This window comes from Sphaerodactylus townsendi, linkage group LG01 (assembly GCF_021028975.2).
Source record: "Sphaerodactylus townsendi isolate TG3544 linkage group LG01, MPM_Stown_v2.3, whole genome shotgun sequence".
Taxonomy (NCBI): domain Eukaryota; kingdom Metazoa; phylum Chordata; class Lepidosauria; order Squamata; family Sphaerodactylidae; genus Sphaerodactylus; species Sphaerodactylus townsendi.
Window position 1 is genome coordinate 58,291,648 of NC_059425.1, and position 27,218 is coordinate 58,318,865.

General features: G+C 41.5%; 1 protein-coding gene across 1 annotated transcript in view; it reads right to left on the bottom strand.

The window, feature by feature from the left end:
• Positions 1-27,218, bottom strand: part of USH2A (usherin) — a 646,790-nt gene that overhangs the window by 105,420 nt on the left and 514,152 nt on the right. The window contains exons 52-57 of the mRNA XM_048504848.1: positions 26,918-27,115; positions 25,929-26,083; positions 23,466-23,664; positions 12,667-12,774; positions 9,859-10,042; positions 8,496-8,653 (exon numbers count right to left, since the gene is read on the bottom strand). Coding sequence (XP_048360805.1) covers positions 8,496-8,653; positions 9,859-10,042; positions 12,667-12,774; positions 23,466-23,664; positions 25,929-26,083; positions 26,918-27,115 — 1,002 coding nt within the window. The remainder of the gene's footprint in view (positions 1-8,495; positions 8,654-9,858; positions 10,043-12,666; positions 12,775-23,465; positions 23,665-25,928; positions 26,084-26,917; positions 27,116-27,218) is intronic.

Below are 27,218 nucleotides of genomic sequence, written 5' to 3' on the forward strand. Positions count from 1 at the left end.
TTATGAAGTTAAGATGTAATCAGAAAATCCTGATTATCTTTACAAATAAAAAAGTTAAATTATTCTACTTTTTCCTCCATGACTTCATTTCACAGCAGGTTCAGACTCTGTAACAGGACAAATCAAACAAATAATACATTGGGGTCTGTGTGTCCCCCTCTTTTTCATCTGCATTTGGACAATGAACAATGGGCAATTTTGTGAAGAGGAATTTGAAAATTTACTTCAAATACAAGAAGTCTGATGAAGGAAATATAAAAGAAAGCATGGTTATAAATAAATAGTTCTGTATTAGACACTAATTATCAAAGATATTATAGCTGGTAAAAAGCTACTCATTTAATCTGAATTACTGCACAAATATACTGCTCTAGGATTGCTTCTGTTATATTTTAAAGCTTTTATTTCAGTTACATTCTTCTTGTACTTTATTAAATATTTGATACACAAGCTCAATTTCACCAACAATATAAGATTAAAAATATAGCTAAGTATGTTCTCAAGACCACTGCATGTGGACAGTTTTGTCTGTATCCCGCTTAAAGAAAGTGATCTAGTGTAAGTACTTATAGAAATCAACTGATTTTTAGTAATACAAAATATTTAGATAAATGGTTTAATATTATCTTCCATTACAATCTATGCAAGTCAGCTCTGATCATCCCATCTAAGTTTTTAACTTTGGCACAGCGCAGCTAGTGTACTGAAGTGACAACAATGTTTAGTGTGAGAGTATAAAAGTTATCTGGGATAGTCATATTCAGGACAGATGGTTCAGGGTTAGAGATGGTTTGAGGCTATTTGCCATCACTTTGTTCCTGAACCTGTGTTACACAGAAGACCCAAAGAGAAATTTAAAAGTGTCTTTATTTGGGAAGCTAAACACCAAGTTGCTGCCAAGTTCAATTTTCCAGCAACAGAATCAGATTCATGCTGCTATTGTCAGTGTAATTTAATGTAGGAAATGTTCCTGAGAATTGTGTCACTCATCACCAGCACATTCAGATTTCACACAGCATTTACTGCATTTACATAGCACTAATGGAAGCATTAGATGGGGGTGAGAAGTATTTCCCCATTTCAAAATAATGTAGCTTAAGTGATGGATTAAGAGACTTCTTCACAGCAGAAGTAGTGTCTTATTTATTGTATGCATTGGATTCATATCCTATTTTTCAACTATAAAGTCCTCCAACTCTTAAATAAAAGTAATAATTTGTTCCTTCCATACCATTCCCAATACAATTAATGAATCTGGAATGATGCATACTCTACAACTTCCTCCTAGGCCTGGAGATCTTTTAAGGTCTGACAGTGGAGGAGGAGTCAAACATTGTTCTGTCTCGAGTGCTAAGGTCTGAATCTTAACATTTGGAAGTGCCACACTATCCTTTACATCAAACCTCCAGAATGGCCTTTGGACTAGCTATATTAGTCTATAGCAGGAAGTGTGTCAGTTTAAGGTATAAAACTGTGCATGAGTTTTCATGAACAGCAGCCAAGTTCATTAGATTTACTAGGGCTCATTCCGTACATGCAGAATAATGCACTTTCAAACTGCTTTCAGTGCTCTTTGAAGCTGTGTGGAATAGCAAAATCCACTTGCAAACAGTTGTGAAAGTGGTTTGAAAACACATTATTTTGCATGTGCGGAAGGGGCCTAAGTTATACAAACTGGAGTATACTGTTGGCTGTTATTGTCAAATATCAAACAAACCAGTTGGCCTCTAAGCTATTCTAACGGCCCAATCTAAAGTGGGAGGGGAAAATCTGCCTAAGGAGGTGGAACAGGACCATGCTGGCAGATTTGCCCTCACCAGGGTACTTACCCTGGCAAAGGGAGAAAATCCACCAGTGGGCAGCTGCTGTAGCCCTCCACAGTAGCAAGACGTGGCACAGAGGTTTCTATTCTAATCCCTTATCAGGAAAATCAACTTTCTTGCTTATATTAAACTTTATTTAATTCCAGTCCTTATATAAATATCTGAAGATTCATTCAGCCTGACAAGAAGGAAAAAGTCCAGATCTTTCTCATATCTATTTTCAACCCATGATGGATCTGAATTTCCTCCAGAAATACTAATATTTTATCCCACTAACTTCAATGGAGATCATAAAAAAGTCAAATCAGTCAGCAACAGCCTACCCTAGACTCTGGGTTCTGGCTAGCGTGAAACAAAATGTTAGGAATGTCAGATAGAATGCCTCGAATAGACTTTATTATGAAGAGAAATGGATGCTGTGTGCACATACTCCATGCTCTCACCTAGTAAGTATTCCTTTGCCCCTCAGTGTAAGTCCCCCGGCACATGTAACTTGCACTACGCAGAGAGGGAGAAGTGGATGGACTGTATGTAATTTGTATTGTATTCTGAGAGATGGCTCAATACTTTAGAGGGAGAGCATAGAGGCCGTTTGAACTGCTTGCATGTGTGCCTTTATGAATGCATAAGTGGGGTCAATTGCAGCATATAGGAATTTATTCTATCTGTGCTGCAAGAGGATCAAGCTACATGCACATGCATTTGTAAAATGCCCATTATGCCCATACAGGAGGGACTGTATATACTATAGCAAAGATTCCTTAGGGTCCCAATGTATGCCCTTTGACATAGAAACACACTACACCCCTTGTGGGCACATTTTGTATCCTTCAAGAGCAGTGTTTTACTTTTTCCAGCACAAGTGAATTGTAACAATTTGCTTGTATGGGTAAAATTAAAGAGATGCAAGTAGGAACATTATAAGGGTAGGAAAACCTTGGAAACACCAGGTCTTGTCTGAGTTTCAACAGAATGAGACAGAATGCTACGAAATGGCATCTATGCAAATACAGTACATATCTATACATCTAGATATGTGCAAATATATTTAATTAGTCCCCTGCACCATATTGGTAAAGAACTGTGCACTGATTTACCATGGCGTTCTCTTTCAAAAAAGAAAGCCTTATTTTCCATAATGATTGAGTTGAGTCAAGCATCTACTTTTCTTAATCTATCACTTTAAGCACTGCTCAGACACCTTGCCATTTAGTTAAGACAGAAGTTTTGAATTATTACATCCATAAAGTTATGAAATTTGGACACATCACTGCTGATGAAACATCATCATTAAAATAAAAGGAGACTCCATGGATAGGTAGCCCATAATTAATCCTATGGGTGATTATATGATCTAAATTTATTATGGAAGACCAGAGGATCCAACACCAAAATGTGGCTTCTTTCCATAGTCTGTGGCCAACTAGCCTCTCATCAAAACTTGATTAATAAAAAGCAATTTTATTCCTGGAGACAATATCAATTAAAATGACTGTCTCAATGGGAGAATCACTGCCAACCCTTATTATAGAGGTTGACCTTTGAATGTAAAAGGGAGAAATACAGTATTTCAATATGATGTACTAAATGCATAACTGAATATTCATTTATAGAAAAAGTAAACTCTCTCAGAAAATAAAACTAAATTGACAAAGAAGAGCCAACCTGCCCAGGGTATCTGTTGTGAGGTATGTTGCTTAATCCCTAATGCCTATTGCTCAAGGCAGTGGGGATGGGGAGGGGAAGATTAAAGCTACACTGCCTATTCCTCTGCAACACCCTCTAACCCATGTCCCTCAGGCCTGAATTGGGTTGAACTCTCCTGTAATTTTAGTCCCTGACAGCCAGCCTGAGATAGGATAGGGAAAGGCATAATTTTCACTGTCAGAGCATTTATCAAGCTTCATTTGATTGCCAACATTTTCCAGAAAAAAATAGGCTGGCTCTTACCACTTTGTTCACCTAAGTGCAAAGTCTTCCTCATTAGGAAGACCTTCTGCCTGTGAAGGAAGGCTGCTAGTGTCAGAAGAAGGCCCTGAATGTAGTTGAATGTATCAGTTTGTTCCAGTCCAAAATGTCTAACAGTGCAATCCTAAGCAGAGTTACACACTTTTAAGAGATGAATCCTAAGCATGTCCACTTAGAATTCTGAATAGGGCTTACTCCCAGAACAGTATTCATAGGATTTCACTGTAAGTCCATTAAAGCTCTTAACAGTCTGGGGCCTTCGTATCTGCTAGACTTCCTCTCCAAATATGTTCTTCAATGAGCAGTCTGGCTGTCTAATTGGGAGACACCTCACTGGAATATCGGTACAATTCTGCAGGGCTGGCAAGACAGAGTGATATCACCAGGCTTATGGTGGAGGACAGCAATGGTACTCCACCGGCTTCCCCTTCTCCCTCCATTTCCTGTTTTTCCTTTTCCTTTCCTTTTCCTTTGTCCTTCCTTCCCTTTAGACCAGTGCAAGTGGGGTTCACAGATAAGGTTTTTATAAAACTTAAATGGTTTTATGGTATTTTAATGGGGTTATTAATGGGATTTTACTGCATTTATTTTGTTAATGTTGTACAATGCCCTGAGCCAATATGGGGAAAGAAAGAAAGAAAGAAAGTCTGCTGGATCAGACTGCTGGTCCATCCTGTCCAGCATCTTGTTTCACATAGTAGCCAACCAGTTGCTCTGGAGGACCAAACAAACAGGGTATAGAGGCCAAGGCCCTCCCCCTACTGCTGCCTCCCAGCATTGGTATTCAGACATTTGCTACCTCAATATATAAAGAATCCCTTCAATCACCCTGTAACCAATGAACCTCTCTCCCATGATTCTGAACCTTTTTGCTAATAATTTTATTGGGAGTCCGTGAGTTGTAGCATTATGGCAATGGAAAAAAAGCTCCCTCTATCCTCTTTCTCCACCTCATGCATCATTTTATAAACCTCTTATCATATCTCCCCTCAGCTGTCTTTGTCTAGACTGAGAAGACCTGGACTCTACAACCTTTCCTTAAAACAAAGGTGCTCTAACCTCCTAAATCCTCTTGCTTGCCTTTTGCCAGCTCTGAAATATCCTTTTTGCGACAGAGAGCTTAGAAGGATGTAATGCTTCTTAGGATTGAAATATAAATTATGGCATACTGCAGTCAGTGTCACTTCTTTGTGAATCTCTGTATCATACCGCCATATTCTATTTCATTAGCTCCCTCAATTTCTCCTCATAGTTAAGCTATCATTGTACTTCTGCAGAAACAAATTCTTCCTTCAGTAAATGCCACCTACCTTACCCTCCAACAATACATCCAAAGAGTCTTATTTTTAAGCTGGGAAACAGAGGCAAACTAAGTAGTTTATAGTCCATCGTCCTATTTTGGAGATTTTGAAGGGAGAATCTGTCTTCACTGTACCATCTTATATTTTTATGCAATTAAGACCACTGGGCATTACATTATTTTTTAATGATACTTCAGTATTCACCAAGAACACCTTCAGAAATCACATTTACATTGTTCATAATGATTTTTTCTATAGTTAAGCATCCCAATAATCATACTGATGATTTATTTTCAACTTAAAATTAACAGTATTTCAAGTGGTTTTGTGTTTGCTCAGGCAGTGGCATTAAGAATATCAACCAGCTGGATAGCCACTGTTGACACATGCTCACAGTTGACTGTATTGTAGGGAATACATATGCAAGCATCATAAGAGGCAGGGTCACACATTGTTTAAAACCAACTGCATATCATGTGTATGTGTTGCTTTTGCATTTGAGCAAATCTAGAATACTAGACAGGCAAGTCATACAGCTTCCCTTCTCTGTCCTAGGTACTATAATTATTTTCTGTCAGATGGTCTGGGCAAATAAGTATAGCCACTGGAAAAAAATTGCTGAAAGTGTGCAAGTGCAAAATATTTGCAATGCAATTTGGAATGATTTTAAGCATGAAATAAAAAGTGAACATTTTGAGAGGTAAAGAGGGTGCTTCTCACATTTCCAGTTCAATTGAAATTTGAGTAATGTTCACTGACCATTGCTTATTTTTCAAGGATATGATACACTGTTTAAATATAAAATAATATTCCAGAGCAAACTTGAACTCTAAAGTTTTAAAGGAGTAAGCTAAAAATTAGCTCTGACTTGGATGGCCCAAGCTAGCCCATTCTTATCAGAACATGGCCCATTCTTATCAGAACATGGAAGTTAAGCATCAACCTTGGTTAGTATTCGGCTGGGAGACCAGCAAAAAAGTTCAGGGTTGCTACATAGGAGGCAGGCAATGACAAACCACCTGTGAACATCTTTTGCCTTGTCTTGAAACAGGCTGTGATTTGATGGCACTTTCCATTGACTCAGTGCATATCAGCTAATATATGCATGAACACAGAAAGTGTTAGAGAAGCTTACTTCCTGTACATTAATTAATATCATTAATGTGCAAAGTAGAACTCATCCATTTTCCCCAAGGAAAAACATGAGTTTCTGTGATCTAGATATAGCACATACATGTGTAAGTCTCTATTTCAAATGTTAATTAAATGTTTGAAATTCCTTGGATCCTAAGAAGATCCAGGAATGGCCAGCTAAATACATCCCTTTTTTGTCTAAAAATCCATAAATAATGGTCCAATTGTGGCCATCTCTTACTGGTGGTCCCTAACATCTAGAACTGAAATATGAACTGTCTCTGAAGAAAAAAGCTTAAAGTTCTTGCACATCTTGTATACACATACATCATGAATATCTGAAGACAATTTATAATTATGTACTTATTTTAATTAATCCTTACATTTTTTCCATTTAAAATGTCTACAGTTTAAACAGACTAAGAATTGGAAAAGCAAGGAGACAGAGACCTAATCATTTATTAAATATACACATAATTCTTTGGGAGCGTTTGGTCATAGATCCTTTGAAATCAATGGCCTTAGGACTACCTAATTGCATAGGATCAAACTGCAAGAAGGTCACACAAACATATTTATAACAGTGAATATTCAAAGCTTTTGATGAAACATTATCAACACCAAGACAGTCTGAGACATTTTCCAATGAAATCAACTGTAGATTATAAGTCAAATTCACCTGCCTTCTTTCTGGGTGCTAAATCCTTCCAGGCAGTAGAGGAGGGAAAGTTTAATTTAAGATTTTAATCTTTTTCATATATTATAGCATTTCTATAATGGATTTTGTCCTTCTGAAAACTAAAAGATTGACAGCTCAGGATATTATAGATCTATTACCCATTGGTTCAATAGGCATTGCTGGAATATTTACTATTCCAGGCCTGAATGCAAATGTTTTCAGGTAAGTTTACATTGAATATAAACCTTTATATCTTTTTGCTATCCAATGGCTTTTCTGGAAAATGAAGGAATATTTAAAGAATAAAAAGAAAGATTGTACTGAAAAACAATTGCATAATTATTCCAGCTATTTTTTATTTTCTTGTGTGTGTGTGTTCAAAATGGTTTGTAATGCATGCAGTACAACTTAGGGCTTTAACAAAAAGTAAAGTAAAGCTGTTTCAAATAATTAACTAAAGAAATACATTCTGACACATTCCCATATATTTTGCAAACATAAAGAAGCCAGACATATGACAATGTATAGATGCAGGGGTGGCACTGGTTTTTTTTTAATCCATTAGTGGGAACCTGCAAGGCCATGCAGGGTGAATTTCCTCTCCCTCATCATTTCCTGTTTCCCCTCATTGAGAGCCCTCATAGTTTCTCCTTTTTTTCCTACTTTCTCTCATTACTATCTAGCAGCAAACCTACCACTTCCTTCTCCCCAGTTTTCCATCCTAGCCTACCCTTGGTGCCCTCTACCTAGAAAAACCATGGCCTAGTTGCACAGTGCCAGTTGCCAGGGTGGGCCCAGTTGCACACTGGGGATCCTACAGGGACTTGTAAAGGTCACCCATTTTCCTCAGCGACATTTTAATCACTTGTTGAGAAAAGAAGTATCCCCTTTTGTCTCTCTGAATCTCCTGCCTATCAGTTTCATTAGATGCCCTCAAGTTCTAATATTCCAGGAAAGGGAGAAAAGATCTCACTAACCTCTCTCTCTAACTGATGCATAATTTCATAAATATTTACCATGTACTTGCTTAGTCTCTTTTCTAAACTAAAAAATCCCAGTCTCTTCAGCATTTCCTCATAGGAAATGTACTCTAAACTCCTAAACATCTTAATCGTCCTGTGTTTTTATAGCTTTGGAATGCCCTTTTAGATATGTAGAGACAACAACTGTACACAATATTCCAAATCAAGTTGCAACATGGATCTATACAGGGATATTCTAATATTGGCTGTTTTATTTTTAAACCCTTTCTTAAAATTCACAACTTATCCAATGGACGTCTGTTCATTATTTCACTTACTGCTTTTGTACCATACAAAGACAGCTGAAGATATGTTGATTCTTGAGACAGAAAACAGTGTACATCTATTTGCACATGCCGGTATAAATGTGTATTTAATGTATATAAACTGCAAACCTCAAGTCTGACACATATTTAACCCATCTAATAGCAGAGCCAACCTTTATACCCCGTTTCCACATCCATCCCCAAAACAGCAACGATAGGGAAAAATACATTTCTTCAGCATCTTGGTCTTGTTTACTACATTCCTTAAATTTTCAGTATAGGACACAAAAGCACATGCTTACCAGGACTGTCCCAAGCTATGAATATGGAGTATGCATCTATTACAGTGATATTATATGGGACAGAAATTTCTTCTGGTGTTGCCACTGGAGTTTGGACAACATATTTTTCACTAGCATTGCTCCCACCCCATGTACTTGCTTCTAACTGATAAACGTATCTGTAAACACATAACAAGAGAAAAAAAACAGAAACAAAAGAATCAGTGTCCAACTGCTTTAGTTATTTGCAGTACATTTATTTTACATTTCAGATTACCTTTAGGAAAGAAACCACTTATAATTCATGTTTATCAGATACCTGTCCAATGATACTTCCTACATATGTGAGTTGTTGCACTATTGTAGCTTTTACACATAGAGTGACAAAAAAGAGAAATATGTATAATCATAATTAGAAATATTAGATTTAACTTACTGTTATCAACTTGCTGTCTGATTGCTGTCTGAATGGTTCAATCGCTAAAGCTTTGCCTAAGTGTCATCTGATGAGAGTCAGGGCTTTTGACAAGAGAATATTAACATTCTTTAATGATGGTGGCTCTCTTAGTGAGAACTGCTAAGAGAGGTCTCCTGATAGCTGTAACTTCTCAAATGAAATAGCCATCAGAGCTTGGAAAGGGAATCTCTGTTCCAGGTGAGGGTAGGGACTTTGTGGTACTGGGCATGTATATATTTGTGTCTGATCACAATTTTACCCCATTCTCCCTTCAAAAATCTCAAAGAAGCATATATACTTTCCCCTCCTTCCTCTTAACTCTCCTACGAGTAGGGATGAGAGAAAGTCACTGAACAAGGGTCACCCAGTGAGCCTCATAGCTAAACAGGGTTATAAACTGGATCTTGTAGACCAACCACTATGCAGCACTTGCTGAAATAGCTGTTTTGCAGTTTTGGAAGACACAATTCTAATGGCAGCAGACCCCTCAAAATTTACCCTCTACCTCAGGGTGATGCATCTTCCACCAGTTCTCTATCTCTTTGCCTTCTTTTATACTCTATATGTGAAGAAGGGATTGGAATGTTGTCGGTTATGCTATCTCTGCTTGGCATTTTTCCCAGACTGGACTGGCCAGGCATGTGAATCTGTCTGAGGGGGCCGGGCCGGAGTTCTCTTGATGTCTGTCTGTACTTTGATAATCAGTTCTCACAAGGACTTTGAATGAATCTAGCCATTTCAATAAAGATCTTTCTGTGTTCTAAGAAGATTCTGTTGTATGGACTCAGTTTATTACACTATAAGTATATTTGTAAATCAACCAAATTTGTAAATCAACATTATCAACAGGGTCCATTTAGAGGCATCCAGATATGGGACCACAAGTGATTTTTTTTATTGTAATTAAGCACAGTTGTGAAATTTTACCTGCTGTTTGGTTGCAGGTCAAAATCAGTAAAATTTAAACTTCCTTTGCCACCCTTGAAAATCTCTTCTCCATTCCGAAGTAATCGATACTGAGAAATAATTCCATTTGGTTTTTCTGGTTTATCCCAATACAATTCCACTACTGTAGAACTAACTATGATGTGACGTGGTTGCGACCACACTCCTGTAATGACATCAGCACAACAGCTTTAACAATATTACCTTCATGTATTTACTGTATTTAGTTATCACAGAAGTCTCTACATTAATGCATTTTTTTTAAAAATCCAGTTTTCTTTCAGACTCCTCATTATAGCAAATTAGCATTTAGAGTTGAAGGTACCAACTAGAAACACCGTTTATTTTGTATTGCAATACACTATACTAGGGATTGAGACAACTTGAGGGTGTCACCTTGGGAAATCATGCACCAGAATATGCAGTAGCTTAAGTGATAGACCAATGAAAAATGTCCAGCTTTGGAAACTGAAAGCTGCAGAAGGGAATACAATGCTTTTAGCAAAGGGTGACAGGAGTTGGTGATGGCCCCATTCCTAAAGGATCCTATATGAGAGTCTGGGATTGGCGGTGATAACTGGGAGGAAAGGACTTATGGGATTAATTCTGCCTAGGAGAGATCACCTTTCTGTTTATTGGGAGCACCCATTCAGAAACAGCTGCCTCCACTGTGGGAGAACAATTAGCCTAAAAACTTCCAACATTGTGTTATTTGCCCCAGTCCCCCATGGAAATCATTTTGTAATAGGCTCTGTCGTATATGGGTAGCCATTTTTGCTGACACCCACTTTTAATTTTTGTCATAAACAGGCCCCCAGGAACCAACAGACAGACCAGACACAGTTATCCCGTGGATGCACTTGTTTATTGAAAACACAAGTCGAGGATCAGAGAGAGTGACCAGCAAACTGAAACACAACACTGCTGCCACAAGATAGCTCAGCTGCAACCTCTCTTTTATAGCCAGCCTCCCATTCACTAGTGCAGTAACCTCTTGCAGTTGGATTACTTTAGTCTGGCTCCTGTAAGGACTTAGCATCCAAGTCAGCTCACCCCATGGCTGCTAATCTGCTACTGCATCTCCTCTGCTGTAACCTAGCACGTAGCCTTCTCATGCTTTGCTCCAAGGGGGAGGGTCCCTTCTGGCTCATTGTGAAGAGGCTGAAGTGTCCCAGAGCTGGACCCTGGCTGGGAGATCTCAGAGCTTGGACTTGGCTGTGGATCCCTGTCTGCATGCTCTGTCTGAGCCTCTGGACTTGGTCCTCCAGGGATTAATGACTGGTCAGGCTCTGCATTTACAGTCAGTGCCTGGGTATCTGGAACCAAAACTGTCCTCTCCTCTCCATCTGAGTCTTCCTCTCAGGGGTCCCCAACTAGACCAGGTTGAGCCATAACAATTTTCAAATTCCCCAAAGTGCCCATAGGCATTGTTTGGAGTGCCCTCCCAGGATGACAATTAACTAAACAGTTGAAGTGTGACTCCTCATGCCTCAGCAGGTAGCCTGAAACCAGTCCCTTTCTCTAGTCAGAAAACAAGAAACAACTCCCTGAGCCTCCTGGGACTAAAATCAAAAAAGTCAACCTTGAAAGGTTGGACATTTACAAGCTGAGTTTCAGAAAACAATTAACTTGGAAGCCATACCTAATCAAGGCCAAAGTACAAGATACAGATTGAAGCCTTCTGAATACAAGGATAGCACAAAATATGATTAAACTGAGTTATTAAAATTGTTCAAGAATAAGAATAAAATAGCAGTGAGCAGTGAGGATAAAATAACAAAGCCTAACGATGTAGTTACAAGTATTGATTCCAATATCAAGATGTTAGGATGAAGTCAAAGTCCAACTCAAGGGTTTCTACCTAGCCCACCAACAAGACAAGATACCAGGCACAGGATTTATACCTGGACCACAGCTCCAGACCATGCTATAGGCACAAACAAAACTAGAATAAAGGATCCATGTTTTATGCTGAGAGGCCTGTGTTGGCCTGATCCTGGTTAGTCAATCAAATGTATGGTCATTGTTGCGACTTTGTATGGACTTAGTTGCGACCCACAAAATTTGTTGACCTAAGAGTCAGCGGATTTGTCAATGTGCCCAGACACTGCAACAACAAGGACTTTCTCCCACTAGCTGAGCTCAGATGCTAATTAGATGACCTTGGAGCTGATTACACTTGGGTGTGCCCCTGCCACACACACTACTTTTCCCTAGACAATATCCTATCAGACCTTCTTCATTGTTAAAGTCCCTCCTTTCAGACTGCTTTGAACGTTGTGGAAAAGTGGTATAAAATAATATAATTAGCAAGACAGTGAAACCATGGAAACAGAAACTAAAATCAAAAGAGATAGTCATCTCGCCAGCTACTAGAAGGCTGGATCAGGGAGCTCTCAGGAGGGAGAGAACCTCCTGAGAGGGATAAAAGGAAGGCAGGGCAAGAGGGGATTGGTTGGCTCAAGCTTGCAGAAATGCTGTTAACTTCCTGACACAAGTGAAAAGTTCATGAACTGAAACTGGAGTCGTGTCCTGTTTGTTTCAAAAGGGGACTGCATGCAACATTAAAAAATTAGACATGTAGAAGTACAAAGGACCACGCATTTAATTGAGCACATTTAGCTTTTAAAAAATATTTGTAAGGTTTGTGAGAAAAAGAAATCTAGCAGCTGGTCTTTTAGATACTGGCTACAGATAATCAGGAAGCACAATATGATTAGCAATGGAAGATCACATTTTGATAAAGCACAAAAGTGCAAGCTTCACAGAAATTAATATGTTTCTCCTTACCATGAGGAGCATCTTGCAACGTTCTACCTGAACTTGCCCGACTAGAAGAGCAGCCAGCAAATGTGCATGCTGTGACTATAAAGCTGTAATTTCTGTGTGGTTGAAGAGCTGAAAACACAAATTAGGATTAAAATGGAACCTTCAAATATTCTGAGGATTTGAATTTTAGGAAACAACCAAACCAAGACATTTATTCAGATCCAAAAAGAACAATCAATGAGAGATCCCCCTGCACACAAATGTTCCTTTGTTTTTTTTAAAAAAACCCAACAGCAACCAAAAAACTATGTAGTTGAAGGATTTATTATTCCATAGAATGTTTGTCACACATCTCTGACGGCAGACAATAGGCTAAAAACCTTTTTCTTTGCCCTGGCTTTTAACTGAAAATTATTTCCTCACCATGTTCTTCGTTATTATTCTTGCTTTTATGATCTCTTTTTCATGCTGATTTTATACTGCCTGTGGCATGAGAGGCAGTGGCACCGGACAGGCCGCAGCCGCCATCCCCCTCTACGCCATCCGTAGGGCAGAGGGGGTTTCCCTGCCCGGCGCCGCTGCCTCCCGCAGTGCGAGAGACGGCTGCACCAGGGAGGCCATACAGAGTAGCGCTGGAAGGAAAGGTGGCACTGCCTCTCCGGCTTGGTAGATCTTTGGGGCCGTGGAAAATGGGTCCAAATGGCTCTTTGGGTTGTAAAGGTTGCCTACTCCTGGTATAGTGGCTGGCTTTGTATTTTCCCTACTACATGGAAACCATTTCCCCTGATTATGTTCCATTGGAAGCCATTTCCTCCCCCACATCCCAGGTGGGTTTTTAATTTTTTTTTATTAATCAGCTCTAGACTAATGTTTTTATTGGTACTGGAATAGGTGTAATAAAAATGTTGAACTCTCAATTTTCTTTAAAAAAAAGAGCCTCTAGCTCACTTCCTTTGGATAGGATCATTGCAGATATAAATAGGAAAAGGAATGGGAGAAGCTAGATATGTACTTTTTAAAATGAAAACTGAAAAGTTACAGAACTTCTTATACCTATTGTGACAATGGTACATTGAGATAATGGTATTCTAGTGTCAATGTTGTCTTTTAAAAATTGAAAAACTTGGATTGCCTGGGGGAGGGGAAGTTGGCCACTGCTAGGCAGTGGCATAGCGCCAATGGGGTGGGGGGCAGAGGTGTGGCTGGGGCATGGAGGGAGTGTGGTGGGGCGGGGTGGCACTGCAGCAGGGGTGCAGGGTCCGCATGTGCCCCAAGCACAGTTTCCCCTCACTCCACCTCTACTGGCAGGGGTCTGTGGCAGCAAAACTGCAGGGAACCCTGCCATCCAGAGCTTCTCTTGTCATTTTGCTTTATCAGAAGACACACAAGCAACAGGGAATCCACACAAGCACTTCCCCTGTGAAAACTATCATACTGAAAAAGTGTGATCTCAAATCTTTGACCTTTATTACATGAAAAATAAGAGTTTGGATTTATACCCCTCTTTTCTCAACCATAAGAAGTTTCAAAGAGGCTTACAAACTCCTTCCCTTCCTCTTCCCCAAGAGGTATGTGGGGCTGAAAGAGTTCTGTGAAAACTGATTCACCCAAGGTCACCCATCAGGCTGCATGTGGAGGAGTAGGGAGTCTAATCTGGATCACCAGATTAGAGTTTGCTGCTCATGTGGAGGTAGGGAATCAAACCTGGTTCTCCTGATTAGAATCCACCTGCTCTTAATCATTACACCACAATAAATCTCTCCTGTTTCGATCTGATACTGTGTTCTTTGATGGGGGAACACCTAGTTTCAGTGAGACCAATTAACTATGAATAAAGTAAGTAGGTAAACAAAATATATCTGTTTCATTGTGCTGTACTATCTTTGGATTGACTTCCATTAGTGAGAATACTGGGCAATTATACATGGAATGCTTACCTCAGGGCTCTTTAAGAACATAAGGACATAAGAAAGAGCCTGCTGGATATTCTATGTCCCCCCTCCACACACATACACACACACATACAAACAGAAAGACACTTCCTACTGCTGCTGCCACGGGAGGAGAGAGAGGCTTGTTATGTCAACATTGTTTGTTATTTTTATATTTCAGCATTAGATCAACCCCCATATCGCTCCCCTGGTATTCCTATAGTGTGTGTGTGTAGGGGTGAGATTCACACCATCCCTGAAAGGGGGGACTGAGTGTATGGGAACTCCGTTTTGTTTCCCCACACTCACCTTCCCCACACTTACAGTTTTGTTTCCCCACACTTACCTTCCCCACACTTACAGTTTTGTTTCCCCACACTTACCTTCCCCACACTTACTGTTTTGTTTCCCCTCACTTACCTTCCCCACACTGACCGTTTTGTTTTTCCACACTTACCCTGTAGAGCTCCGCAGGGACAAGGAGACACGCCCACACTGCCCTCCGACCCCTGGGACACCTTCCCCCCACAGGGTTGCATGCTGCTGGCTGGGAAATGCTGTTTTCAAAAAGCGTGCTCATTGAGTGAGGCAGGAAAACAGTGTTTACCCACCAATTTTGGGGGGAAAGCATAGCGCTGCCTTGATGCAGAGGTGGCAGCCATGCGAACAGCACCCCTGGAATGGAGTTTTTACCATTCCAGAGGCACTGTTTTTGGCCCATGCAGTGTGGGCCTCAGATAAGCATCATTTTATTGTTATTATGGTATCACTTTTATTGTCAATAATAGTTAACAGTACTTTTTATTGATTTTTAGATAATATTATATGCACAGTCATGCTCTCTTTGTCTTTGAATGAACTGTAACTACTGTTTTGATTCCATTTTCTTTTTTCTGTTCTGTTCATTATCTATAAAAATAAAAAAAATCAGAAAAAGTAATCTATGCACTGTGTGAAAAAATATTTTATTTCTGTCACTGCATACAGAAAGAGTCACTAACTGCTAAAATCGGGATCTAAAATGTTTCTAAGGCTTGAATTTTAGACACATTAAAAGTACATTGGAATCTATTAAAATACAACCATTTCCCAAATTTAATCAGTTTTACAAGTCCTCTACTATTTCTGTATCCTTATTTTACAGTTAGATCCCATGGTTTCTCCTTTAAATTTTTCTGCATTTTGCCATCATGAAACATTGCAAGATCCAACTGCGCCTTTGAAATTGGTTTATAAATATGTAAATATGCATTCATTCTAATACATGAGCCTGGAAATGCAGTATCAAGGAAGAAAAAGACACCAGATTCTCTGTTTGTGAGCACAGAAACCTCTATTAGACTTCTGTTCACATTTTGTACTTTTCCTCTAATCTTCCTTGTCCTTGTCAGTGATGGGTCTCGCTCTTTCTTATCTCTGCTTGCCTATCCTTTGCAAAATGTTTTCATTAAACTAGCATTGTAAGTACTTTAAGAAAAAAATGCAATTCTATGACAAGGAGAAAAAAACCTTAGGGCTGAGCCCTTTGTCTAAAACCAGTTAGATGACAGCTTCATTGTGCTTTTTTTAAAGTGGCCATACATACAGAGCAGCAATATGCAACAGAATATCATATCACAAAGGGAGGGAAAACAATGAATGAATGACACTCAGGGTTTCAAGTTGTGTTCAAACTGAAGGGGATGTGAAACGTTGAAAAATAAAGAGATGAGTCAGAGGGGCAGCCTGGCCTGTAACCTAATCACAAACTGGAAGAGAAAGAGGGTCAGATATCTCTGTACAGCCAATATAGAAGGAAGTGGTTGAAAATGGCAGCTGCATACTTGAAAGGCAAAAGCATAGATGCTGCCAAACATTCAACAGCAATACATGATAGGGAAGATTATGGTGGCAACAGATTAGTTCTGTTTCCCTAAAGGGAGATGTGCTCACTTTTAAAGGAAATAACTACAATAAAGCAAGGTTCATTTATAGCTATATACTACTGAGAGCAAAAATGGCATGAAAAGAAGAGTTTATATTGCATCAAACACATTGAAGAGGAATCACTTTTTAGTTGCTTATGGATCTGCTACCCCTGATAGTACAACAGACTAGAAAGAACTGAGCTCTAGCTGCATGTGGGGTTTATAAAAATGGCTAATATAATTTATAGGGATAATATTGCCATTTAGGATATAGGAACCTCTGCAAGAAATTTTGATATTTGTCTAAAGTCTTGTAGCTTCTTTTGAATTTGTGTATTTTTACAACTCATGGAAGTCTGACTCAATTTACAAATGTGGCTTTATTCATGTCTACCCCAGACATGCATACATGTTTACGCAACTTGAAGAAGAATTGGATTTATATCCCCCCTTTCTCTCCTGTAAGGAGACTCAAAGGGGCTGACAATCTCTTTTCGCTTCCCTCCCCACAACAAACACCTCGTGAGGTAGGTGGGGCTGAGAGAGCTCAGAAGAACTGTGACTACCCCCAAGGCCACTGTGTTAGAGTGCACAGGCTAATCTGAATTCCCCAGAAAAGCCTCCACAGCTCAAGCGGCAGAGCAGGGATTCAAACCTGGTTCCTCCAGATTAGAATGCACCTGCTCTTAACCACTACGCCACTGCTGCTCAAATTTATCATGGCATAAACCTTTCATCTCAGAGGGAAGGCAGCATGATATTGCCCAATTTAAACAGATATCAGAAGCTGACCAGAATCAGTACCAAGAAGGGAGACTACCAATGGAGACTCTACAGCGGAAGGCAATAGCAAACCACTCCTTCTAATTTATCTTGAAGCCTCCTGCTGAGGTCACTATAAATGAGCTGTGACTTGATGACACTTTACACTTACAAACTTTCATGGGCTGGAGTGCACTTGGTACATCTGATGAAGTAGGCTGTAGCTCTCGAGAGCTTTACCAAATTATGTAGGGTGGTGAGAACCACAAAGGATTGCGAAGAGCTCCAAGCGGACCTTGATAAATTAGGTGAGTGGGCTCAGAAATGGCAAATGCAGTTCAATGTAGCAAAATGTAAAGTGATGCACATAGGGGCAAAAAATCCAAACTTCACATACACGCTACAGGGGTCAGTGCTATCAGTCACAGACCAGGAAAGGGATTTAGGCGTCTTAGTTGATCGTTCCATGGGAATGTCAACTCAATGCATGGCAGCTGTAAAAAAGGCAAACTCTATGCTGGGGATAATTAGGAAAGGAATTGAGAATAAAACTGCAAAGATTGTCATGCCCTTATATAAAGCAGTGGTGCGACCGCACTTGGAGTACTGTGTCCAGTTCTGGTCGCCGCATCTCAAAAAGGATATTGAGAAGATAGAAAAAGTGCAGAGAAGGGCAACAAGGATGATTGAGGGACTGGAGCACCTTCCCTATGAGGAGAGGCTGCAGCGTTTGGGACTCTTTAGTTTGGAGAGGAGGCGGCTGAGGGGGGATATGATTGAAGTCTACAAAATTATGCATGGGGTAGAAAATGTTGACAGAGAGAAATTTTTCTCTCTTTCTCACAATACTAGAACCAGGGGGCATTCATTGAAAATGCTGGGAGGAAGAATTAGGACTAATAAAAGGAAACATTTCTTCATGCAACGTGTGATTGGTGTTTGGAATATGCTGCCACAGGAGGTGGTGATGGCCACTAACCTGGATAGCTTTAAAAGGGGCTTGGACAGATTTATGGAGGAGAAGTCGATTTATGGCTACCAATCTTGATCCTCCTTGATCTGAGATTGCAAATGCCTTAACAGACCAGGTGATCGGGAGCAACAGCCGCAGAAGGCCATTGCGTTCACATCCTACATGTGAGCTCCCAAAGGCACCTGGTGGGCCACTGCGAGTAGCAGAATGCTGGACTAGATGGACTTTGGTCTGATCCAGCTGGCTTGTTCTTATGTTCTTATGTTCTTATGCTATAGTAGTGTTTAAGTGTTTATAAGAGTCTTTGCTGTTTCACCCAAAAGATGGGGTTATTCCTTGGAAATTTAATTCTTTAGGAAAGTATCAAGCTATTTTTGTCTCAAACAGGGCTACCAAGTCCCTAGTGGAGATAGAGGATCTTTAGTCTTTAGTTCCCATTTCCTGGTTGGGGCAGGGGCTTCATCACTAAACCTTGTCTCTCTGAAAGATAGTAACTGAATTGTGACCAAATAGCCCTCTTCTTTCTGTGGAATGCTCTGCTGTGGGCATGACTCTTGAGGGACAGACCATCAAGTGAAGAATTCCACAGGAAGACGAGGGGTATTTGGTCACAATTCATCTTCCATCTTTCAGTGAGACAAAGAGCATTGACAGGAGAAAAATACATCCCCCCCCACCAAAAAAAGATAATTGACCCAACAGTGTGATGTTTTTTTCCAGGGAAAACCTGGAAGTATTATCAGTCCTCTCTAGGAATTGATGGAAACTGTATGGTTTCTCCCAGAAGTGACATCACAATGTTGCCAGTGGTTGCCCCCTCATGTCCCTACCCCAACTCGTTGCAAGGCAACCCCAGTTCCAAATCATTCCCTGTAAAATATGTGTATAATATAATTATATATCTCAGTGAATTGTTGTTCTATACTCAATACAAAATATTTCTAATTCCTATTATTCTACAGTAATCTAAGGCACAAAGAAATATGAAAATAAATTCCAGTTTTAGCACCTACTGCTGAAGAGAGCAGTCTTAGCTTGATTTTGCTACTTTGCCCCCTAATTATTTTAGTCTCCCCCTGCCCCGCTTCCCCTGCTGCATTAGCAAGACCATTTGTAAAGGAGTAGTAACACAAAGTGAAACAATGCCATAACTGTCATCCAAATTGTTCTGTACAGGGTACTGGAAGTGTTCACTAATAAATGATATAAAAAGGTCTTTTATTGACAAGCTGCCATATGCTGTTTGCATTAGAGAATATGAGAAGATGATGGCTGGTGCCCCTCGATCCCAATGGCATTCAACTCCGTGCGATAGCAGAAAATGCTCCAGTTTACTTAAAGCATTGATAACACCTCTAAATAATTAACCGAGGACTTCCTGTCTTCAATTACTTAATGCTTTTTTTAACATCTTGAGAGGATTATAAGCAATTTATGGATTTCACATGACAAGCACATTCACCGCTATTCCCACAAAGCATTTATGGGATCATGTTTCCAAAGCTTTGATGTAATTAAAAATAAGCAGCGAGACAATGGTGCAGAGGCAAGGTGCAAGCCTCCTCATCTGCAATTTGTAAGGCCCTTGGATTCAAAGTCTCAGGGAACGCTAATGCTACAGCTTCATTAACTCTCAACTGTTGCTCTGGGAACAGCAGAGGTTTTTTGAAGAAGATGAGAAAATCAAAACACATGGTCCACAGGGGATCAAAATGCTGGGTAGTTCAAACATTAGAGATATGTGAAATAAGTACAGTTGTCTTAGCGAACATCGTGAATTTAGAGAGTAGTAATTATCCACATTGCAAAAGTACTAGATTAGCAGTTGTGTGAAAAATCAGCCCTGGCCAGGAAGGGGAAACATTGCTGCAGATGGTGAGACCTTACTTCGCTCAATAAATACACAACAACGACAGGCTGGAAAAGGAATGGGCCGCAGCCCAGTTTATTAATTATTAACAATAGCATAATCAAAACATAAACGATGTACAATAGGGCTGGGCGGCAAACGGGTCGCACATCAATATCCCAATCTCCATTGGGAAACTGACGGGAAGGGAAGCCCCAGAGATAACACTCCGGCTTCCACCCTTCCCGCCCATGCTGAGGAGACGGGCACCGGCTAAGCCCGAGGCCGTCTGACGGCCCGCCCTCCTCCTGTGCTTGCTGGGGTGTCAGGCACCAGCTAAGCCCTCGGCCGCCTATCGGCCCGACCCAACCCCACTCCCTGGGGTGTCGGGCAGCGGCCCGGCCTGCCGGCCTGCCAGCCTGCCCGCCCCACCCCCCGGCCCTTCACAGGGCACAAGCCTGGGAGACCCAGCCGGAAGGCTCGTTTTCCCCCCAGATGTGCGACACCCGTTGCAAACCCGCCAGGCTGCGACAGTAAGGACCACAACCCCCCAACCCTAAAGCCTATAGGGAGGGTGGGTGGGCCACGCCTTGCTGGGTTTCGCCGCCGGGAAGGGCGCGGACTGGGTGAGGCGTACTTATATACCCTGGCTCCTCCCGCCTTTTGCGGCCGGGAGCCAATCATTGCACCCGGTTCTGCAGCATGCCGCCAAGCCATGCATGCCAAGTATTTTGCTCCATTGCTCACCCTGGCAGCAATGGCTGCCCCCGGTTATTCGGTTGCATCTATTTTGCTGCAGATGGTGAGACCTTACTTCGCTCAATAAACACACAACAACGACAGGCTGGAAAAGGAATGGGCCGCCGCCCAGTTTATTAATTATTAACAATAACATAATCAAAACATGAACTATGTACAATAGAGCTGGGCGGCAAACGGGTCGCACATCAATATTCCAATCTCCATTGGGAAACTGACGGGAAGGGAAGCCCCAGAGATAACACTCCGGCTTCCACCCTTCCCGCCCATGCTGAGGAGACGGGCACCGGCTAAGCCCGAGGCCGCCTGACGGCCCGCCCTCCTCCTGTGCTTGCTGGGGTGTTGGGCACCGGCTAAGCCCTCGGCCGCCTATCGGCCCGACCCAACCCCACTCCCTGGGGTGTCAGGCAGCGGCCCGGCCTGCCGGCCTGCCAGCCTGCCTGCCCCACCCCCCGGCCCTTCACAGGGCACAAGCCTGGGAGACCCAGCCAGAAGGCTCGTTTTCCCCCCAGATGTGTGACACCCATTGCAAACCCGCCACGAGCTGCCCCCCCTTGCAGCTCACCGGCCAAGCTCCTCAAGCCTGAGCCTGTCTGGACTGTACCAAAAAGAGGAGGGTGTACCTGACCGATTGTAGCCACAAGTCCATGCCCCACTGGGAAAGGCGGACGCCATCCGGCTCAAACAGGTCTTTGTTGTCCCGAGTGATTTCTGCGTGGTCCGCCACCGCTCCCCCGAGGGAGAGCACCACCTTGGCGGCCGCCTTGTTGACTTTCCTGCAAGCCCTGTCCACAGCGGTAGGATCCACAGCTCCCCTCCAGTGGACCCGCTGCAGCATCTCGGACCAAACCAAAGTCATGCCGCTCCGATCCACCCGACCACGGGGCCCTTGTCCGACGTCCCTGGGCCGATCTGGGCCCGGACCCTGTTGAAGAGGGCTCGGGCTCTGCCCGAGGGAGCCGGCCCCCCCGTGGGGGGCTCCTTGCTCTTAGCCCGCTTTGGCCCCATCGCGACAGGCGAGACCAGGCCGACGACCAAGAAGAAAAGAGAAGAAAATAGAGAAGGAAGACAAAAGAGGTGAGTAGGAATGGAAGCCAAGTGGAGAAGGAGAAGCAAGCAAGATTGGCCGCGACCAGTCTCCTTCCAGGCCTTACACGAGACTCAAACCAACACCACCACGCCTTGCTGGGTCTCACCGCCGGGAAGGACGCGGACTGGGTGAGGCGTACTTATATACCCTGGCTCCTCCCGCCTTTTGCGGCCGGGAGCCAATCATTGCACCCGGTTCTGCAGCATGCTGCCAAGCCATGCATGCCAAGTATTTTGCTCTGTTGCTCACCCCGGCAGCAATGGCTGCCCCCGGTTATTCGGTTGCATCTATTTTCTTGCATACAAAAAAATTAATAACATTTGAGGTTACATATATGTAAACAAGCGGCATTATTTTAACTAAAACTACAGAGAGGAATTTATGCATGGGCTTTGGCATTGCAATCCTCCCCTCCCCACCACTAAACTGTGAGGTCCGCCTTGGTTCTAGTCCTGGCTAGCCAGACATTGCAACAAATACAAGAGAGGGTTCATTCTCTACTTGCAAATTCCCAAAGGCCACTGTTGGAAATGGAATACTGGACTAGCCAAACCTTTGGTCTGATTCTGCAGGTTTGTTCATATAGTTTTCTGCTGCTTGCTTAAAATTGAATAATACATTTCTATGCTAGTTTGACATTGCAATGTCAGTAGAAACCTATTGTGATGGCAAATGCTCTACTATCCAAGTATTTGTGCTCTGGGAAAACAGATATTCCTGGTCTTTTAGACTGATTTTTAAAGCTCTTCCAGATATTTGTGTTTAATCTCCATCAAAAGTAATTTCAAAAATTACCAGTGTCTTTCTAGCAGGAAGCATAACCCAGTTAAAGATGTATGCTCAGTAAGACAACTGCCAAGTTCCTGGATCCAATGCTGAAGACAGATATTTAACCACAGATTTCTATTTTTCTTATGATTATGTTAGGAAAGACATAGGCATGGAAATCTCTGCTAGTGGCTGAAATCCTCATATAGTCTTAAATGCAGTGAGGATTATGGGAATCTTGTGCCCAGCTACTGTTATTTGTCATCAGTGGGATGTAAGAGGGTAGAAACCTGATGGCAGCATCAAACTGTATGTTTTCACATCTGAATTTGGCATGACAGAAGGCATGATAAATCTCTCTGCGGTGTCTTAAGTAATACACTGAAAGAAAAAATGGCAGAAAAAGTGAGATCCCCATTGGATGATTTGGTCTCCTAATAAATATTCTGAAGGGAGAAAACATCAGTGCTTTGGACCCATCCTTAAAAGTACATTAATATACAAAATGAGAGATCCTGAGAACTCTTGTTTATCATGGCAAAACATATTGACCTCATTGCATAAATCCCCTTGCACAAATCTACCCTGTGGAACATGGTCAAAATGTAAAAGCTCCTGACACTCTGATACCATTCTGAATCTTTTGATGTGAAAGCTGATGGGCTTTCATTCCAGCTAAGAATTCCCAAGACTGCAGCCTCAATAATGGCAACATAGGCAGAGTATCAGTTAACTAAGCCTAAATGAGGGCATTTGTTTTGAACGGCTTCTCCATCCTTACCTGATACAGTATGCTGCATCTTGCCTGCAGTGTCAGTATGTATAAGGCCTCTGCCAATTTGATTGATCTGGTATTCTCTGATGATACCATTTGGTTTCCTTGGTGCCATCCAACTCAAATGTAATGCTGTTGCATTCAAAGCTGTAACTGCTGGTGGCTGAACACTCTCTGGGATTCCTTGGACAGTGACTGCAACTACCTGAACACACATGAATTAGACAGCAATTTATTGTAATAGTACATGAGATACCTTGATCAATGAGAATGTCACTTCAAGTTTAAAATGTTGTTGTTTGTTCTGGCATATCATTACCACGGTCCTGTTGAACTAGTTACTTTTCTCCTCTTGGTTTATTTTTTCCCTCACCGTGAAATCTGACCTTGAATAGGTTACGTATGAGTCTAGGTGTACAATTTATCAAAGCAGATTCACAACATCTTGTCTTCAGTGAATAGCACTAGGCTAAAGGAAAATCTGGATGGCAGGTTGTCTTGCCAGAGAATGCTTGATAACCCCCCTCCATATGGTTCATCAGTGTCTTTGCATTTTAACAGCCTGATTTGATATGTTTTTATCACCAGTAAACACTGGCATAAACTTTGAAAGCCATTGATATCTTTACCCTTAGGAGTGCCATCACAAAGGACTGCAGTCTCTCACTTGATTCCAAGCCCTTATGCAGTTCTTCAGCTGGCAGTGGGCTGCTTGTACATCAGCTGCTGCTGACGCTAACCAGGAATAGTAACATTGTGGCACTCTCCCACTTCCTCTCAAGCCTCTTATGGGCCTGCTTCTTGAAGCCCTGTAGATAGAGCCAAAGAGCTCATCGATCACAGCTTAGGAACCAGAGCATGTGCCTCACCATTGCTGGAGGCAACCCACTGAGCTGATCTGAAAACAATGCTTCTTTTTTTCTTTATGTGTACCACACATGTTAACTGTTTCATTCTCAGATGCAATGAATACAGAGAAGCTCTGTATTTCAATAACCACTGGAAGAATAACTTGAGCCTAAAACTCAAGGACTTGGAGTGGCCCGGGATAGCGTGACTGTGTGTTTATGAGAGAGAGAATTACCCATGCTAGTTTGTTTCTTGTATCTCCTGATGCTTGAACGGTTTTCTGTGCTCAGTTCTCTTGGTATGCCATCCACTGTACTGACTTCCAAACGGTTAATTATTTACTTATTAGAAAATTTCTATATCAACTCTCCAAGGAATTTGCCCAAGCCAGATGACAAAAATAGAATATAATAAACATAAAACACCAAAAAACTTAACACTTGAAATCAAGCATTAAAACCCAGTCCAGAGCATAGAACACTAACTTAAATTCTTAGGTTAAAAGCAGACCATAAAATAGATCAAACCTGTTAATTAAAAGCTTGAGTAAAAAAGAAACCTTAGCCCAATTTCTAAAAGTGAGTAGCATAGGTGTGAGGTGAATCTCAAAGGGAAAATACCACTGAAAAAGCCCTGTTTATAGTTGCTACCGCACCTTTGACGGCAGGGGCACTCAGAAAGGCTTTTGAATTACGTGTGAAGTGGACAGCTAGTGCAGATCTTTCAGCATAGGGGTGACATGACCCCCTGTGCTCTGCCCCTGACAGAAGCATTGATGCCACATTAAGGATCAGCTAAATTTTCCAGGCAATTTTCAAAGGTAGTTCCATGCAGAGCAAATTACAACAATCTAAACTGAATGTAATCAGAGCATGGATCACTGTAGCTAGATCAAGAATCTGCTTTAGCAGGCTTATCAGCCTAAACTGATGAAAAGCACTACTTGCCATGAAGTAGACCGGAGCCTCCAGCCACAGGCCAAGATCCAGCAGCACCTCCAAGCTACAAACCTGCTTCAGTGTGTGACCCTCTCCAGGGCATGCTAACACCTCAGCCTCAAACAGGTTTGTCATTGACTAACAGCAGCTCAGTCTTGTCTGGATTGAACTCAGCAGTTAAGAAGTGCCACTGTAGTTTGGAAAACTAATGTGGTGTAGTGGTTAGAGTCTTGAACTAAGAACTGGGAGACCCAAGTCTCCCATGCAGCTGCCTAGATATTAAAGGCAGGTCCATATCAAATATGTGGAAAGTCACAGAAGTGAACTGAAGATTTGGGATTGGGGAGTTTATGTCCTACAAACCCTTTGCCATTCACCCAGAATATTTTAATTCAACACCAATACCCAGCCTTATTTTATGCTTCAAGTGCCTTCTGCAGAAAGCTGATTTATAAATACCACCACACATGCAACTTGATCTACATTAAATGCATATGCGAAAAGTGTACATTAATTCCTTTACATAAAAATACACACACACATATCGCAACAACAAAATCTAACTTGCAAGCAGAATTAAAATTAGTAAACTCCAACATTGTTTTCCCAGATTCTGTTTCAAAGAGATTTTTCCCTTACCACTGCCATAAAAGACTACCCATACAGTAAAGAATTTACCCACCTTGCTACTGTCTGTGCAGCCAGCAACAGTGCATGCACGTAACAGATATGAATACTCCTGGTATGGCTGAATACCACCAGTGTCTGTGAAGCTCAGTTCCTTTCCTCTGAAACGCTCAATCCCATTTCGGAGAATAATATAGTGAATTATGATACCTTGTCATAAAAAAACCAAAAGATCCTTATGGATTTAAAATATCAGGAACCACTTCCCAAACTATGTTTCAGAGTACTATAATGGATCCTGAGAGGAAAGGTGGCATGATACACCCCATTTCATCAGATTTCAGGTCCTGAGCAGAGTTGGGAGACTACCAAGGAAGACTCTGCAAAGGAAGACAATGGCAAACTGACTCTGCTTCTCACTTGCCTTGCTGGATTCACCAAAAATTCTTGATAGCACTTACATACATATAATACATTGTGAAAGAGACAAACTATGGAAAATGGTTCAAATGAGTCACAGTAGGGGAGAGCCTAGTTCTTCATTAAGTTTTAGGCAGAACTGATGAATTTACAACACAGGACATTCCAATTCAAAGTAAGGTTTGGTGGTTCTCAGATAGTAAGACAGGAAAAGTTATGATTAGATCCACTAGGGAAGAAAGGATTCAGGAAAGCTAATTTTCTTGAGGCTGAGTGGCATTTGCATACCATTTGTGGGCTAGAGGACAGGTGTGGCTTTTCCAAGACTGTGGCTTTTGCTATCCAGATTGTGTTGTTCACTGCTCTGCACATTTGATTAGGGATTAGGGTGGAGAGGAATGTGTCAAGCAGATCCCCCCCCCCCCCAAATTAGTATTAAAGTCCAGAATTAAGATTTGGCATCTATTTTAGCCTGAACTCTTTATGACACTAATAGAGAAGTGACTGGTTGGTCAGATGTCAGAATCCCCCCCTTCCCATGGGCTTGCATGCCAACAGGGGGAGTTCATCCATTATCAATGCCAGCTGAACATCACATTATACATTATGATTTTATCAAAATACCATTTGGTTGCAGAGGCTCTTTCCAGCTGAGAAATATCATGTCTTCTCGATTGTCCACTTTGGCCCACTGGGGTGGACTTAAACCTTCTGGCACATCCTGTTTAGTAGTAGCACTGCCAATTTCACTGAAACCTTTTCTATGCTTGTTCCATGCAGCTACACGGTATTCATATTTGACATAAGGTTGTAGATTTAGATCTAGGAAGGGAAAAATTGACAACAATATTTTAGACAATTTCCAATGCATATTAAACATCATAATTCAACAAGTTAAAATGACCCTTCGAAGGAAAGTAGCCAA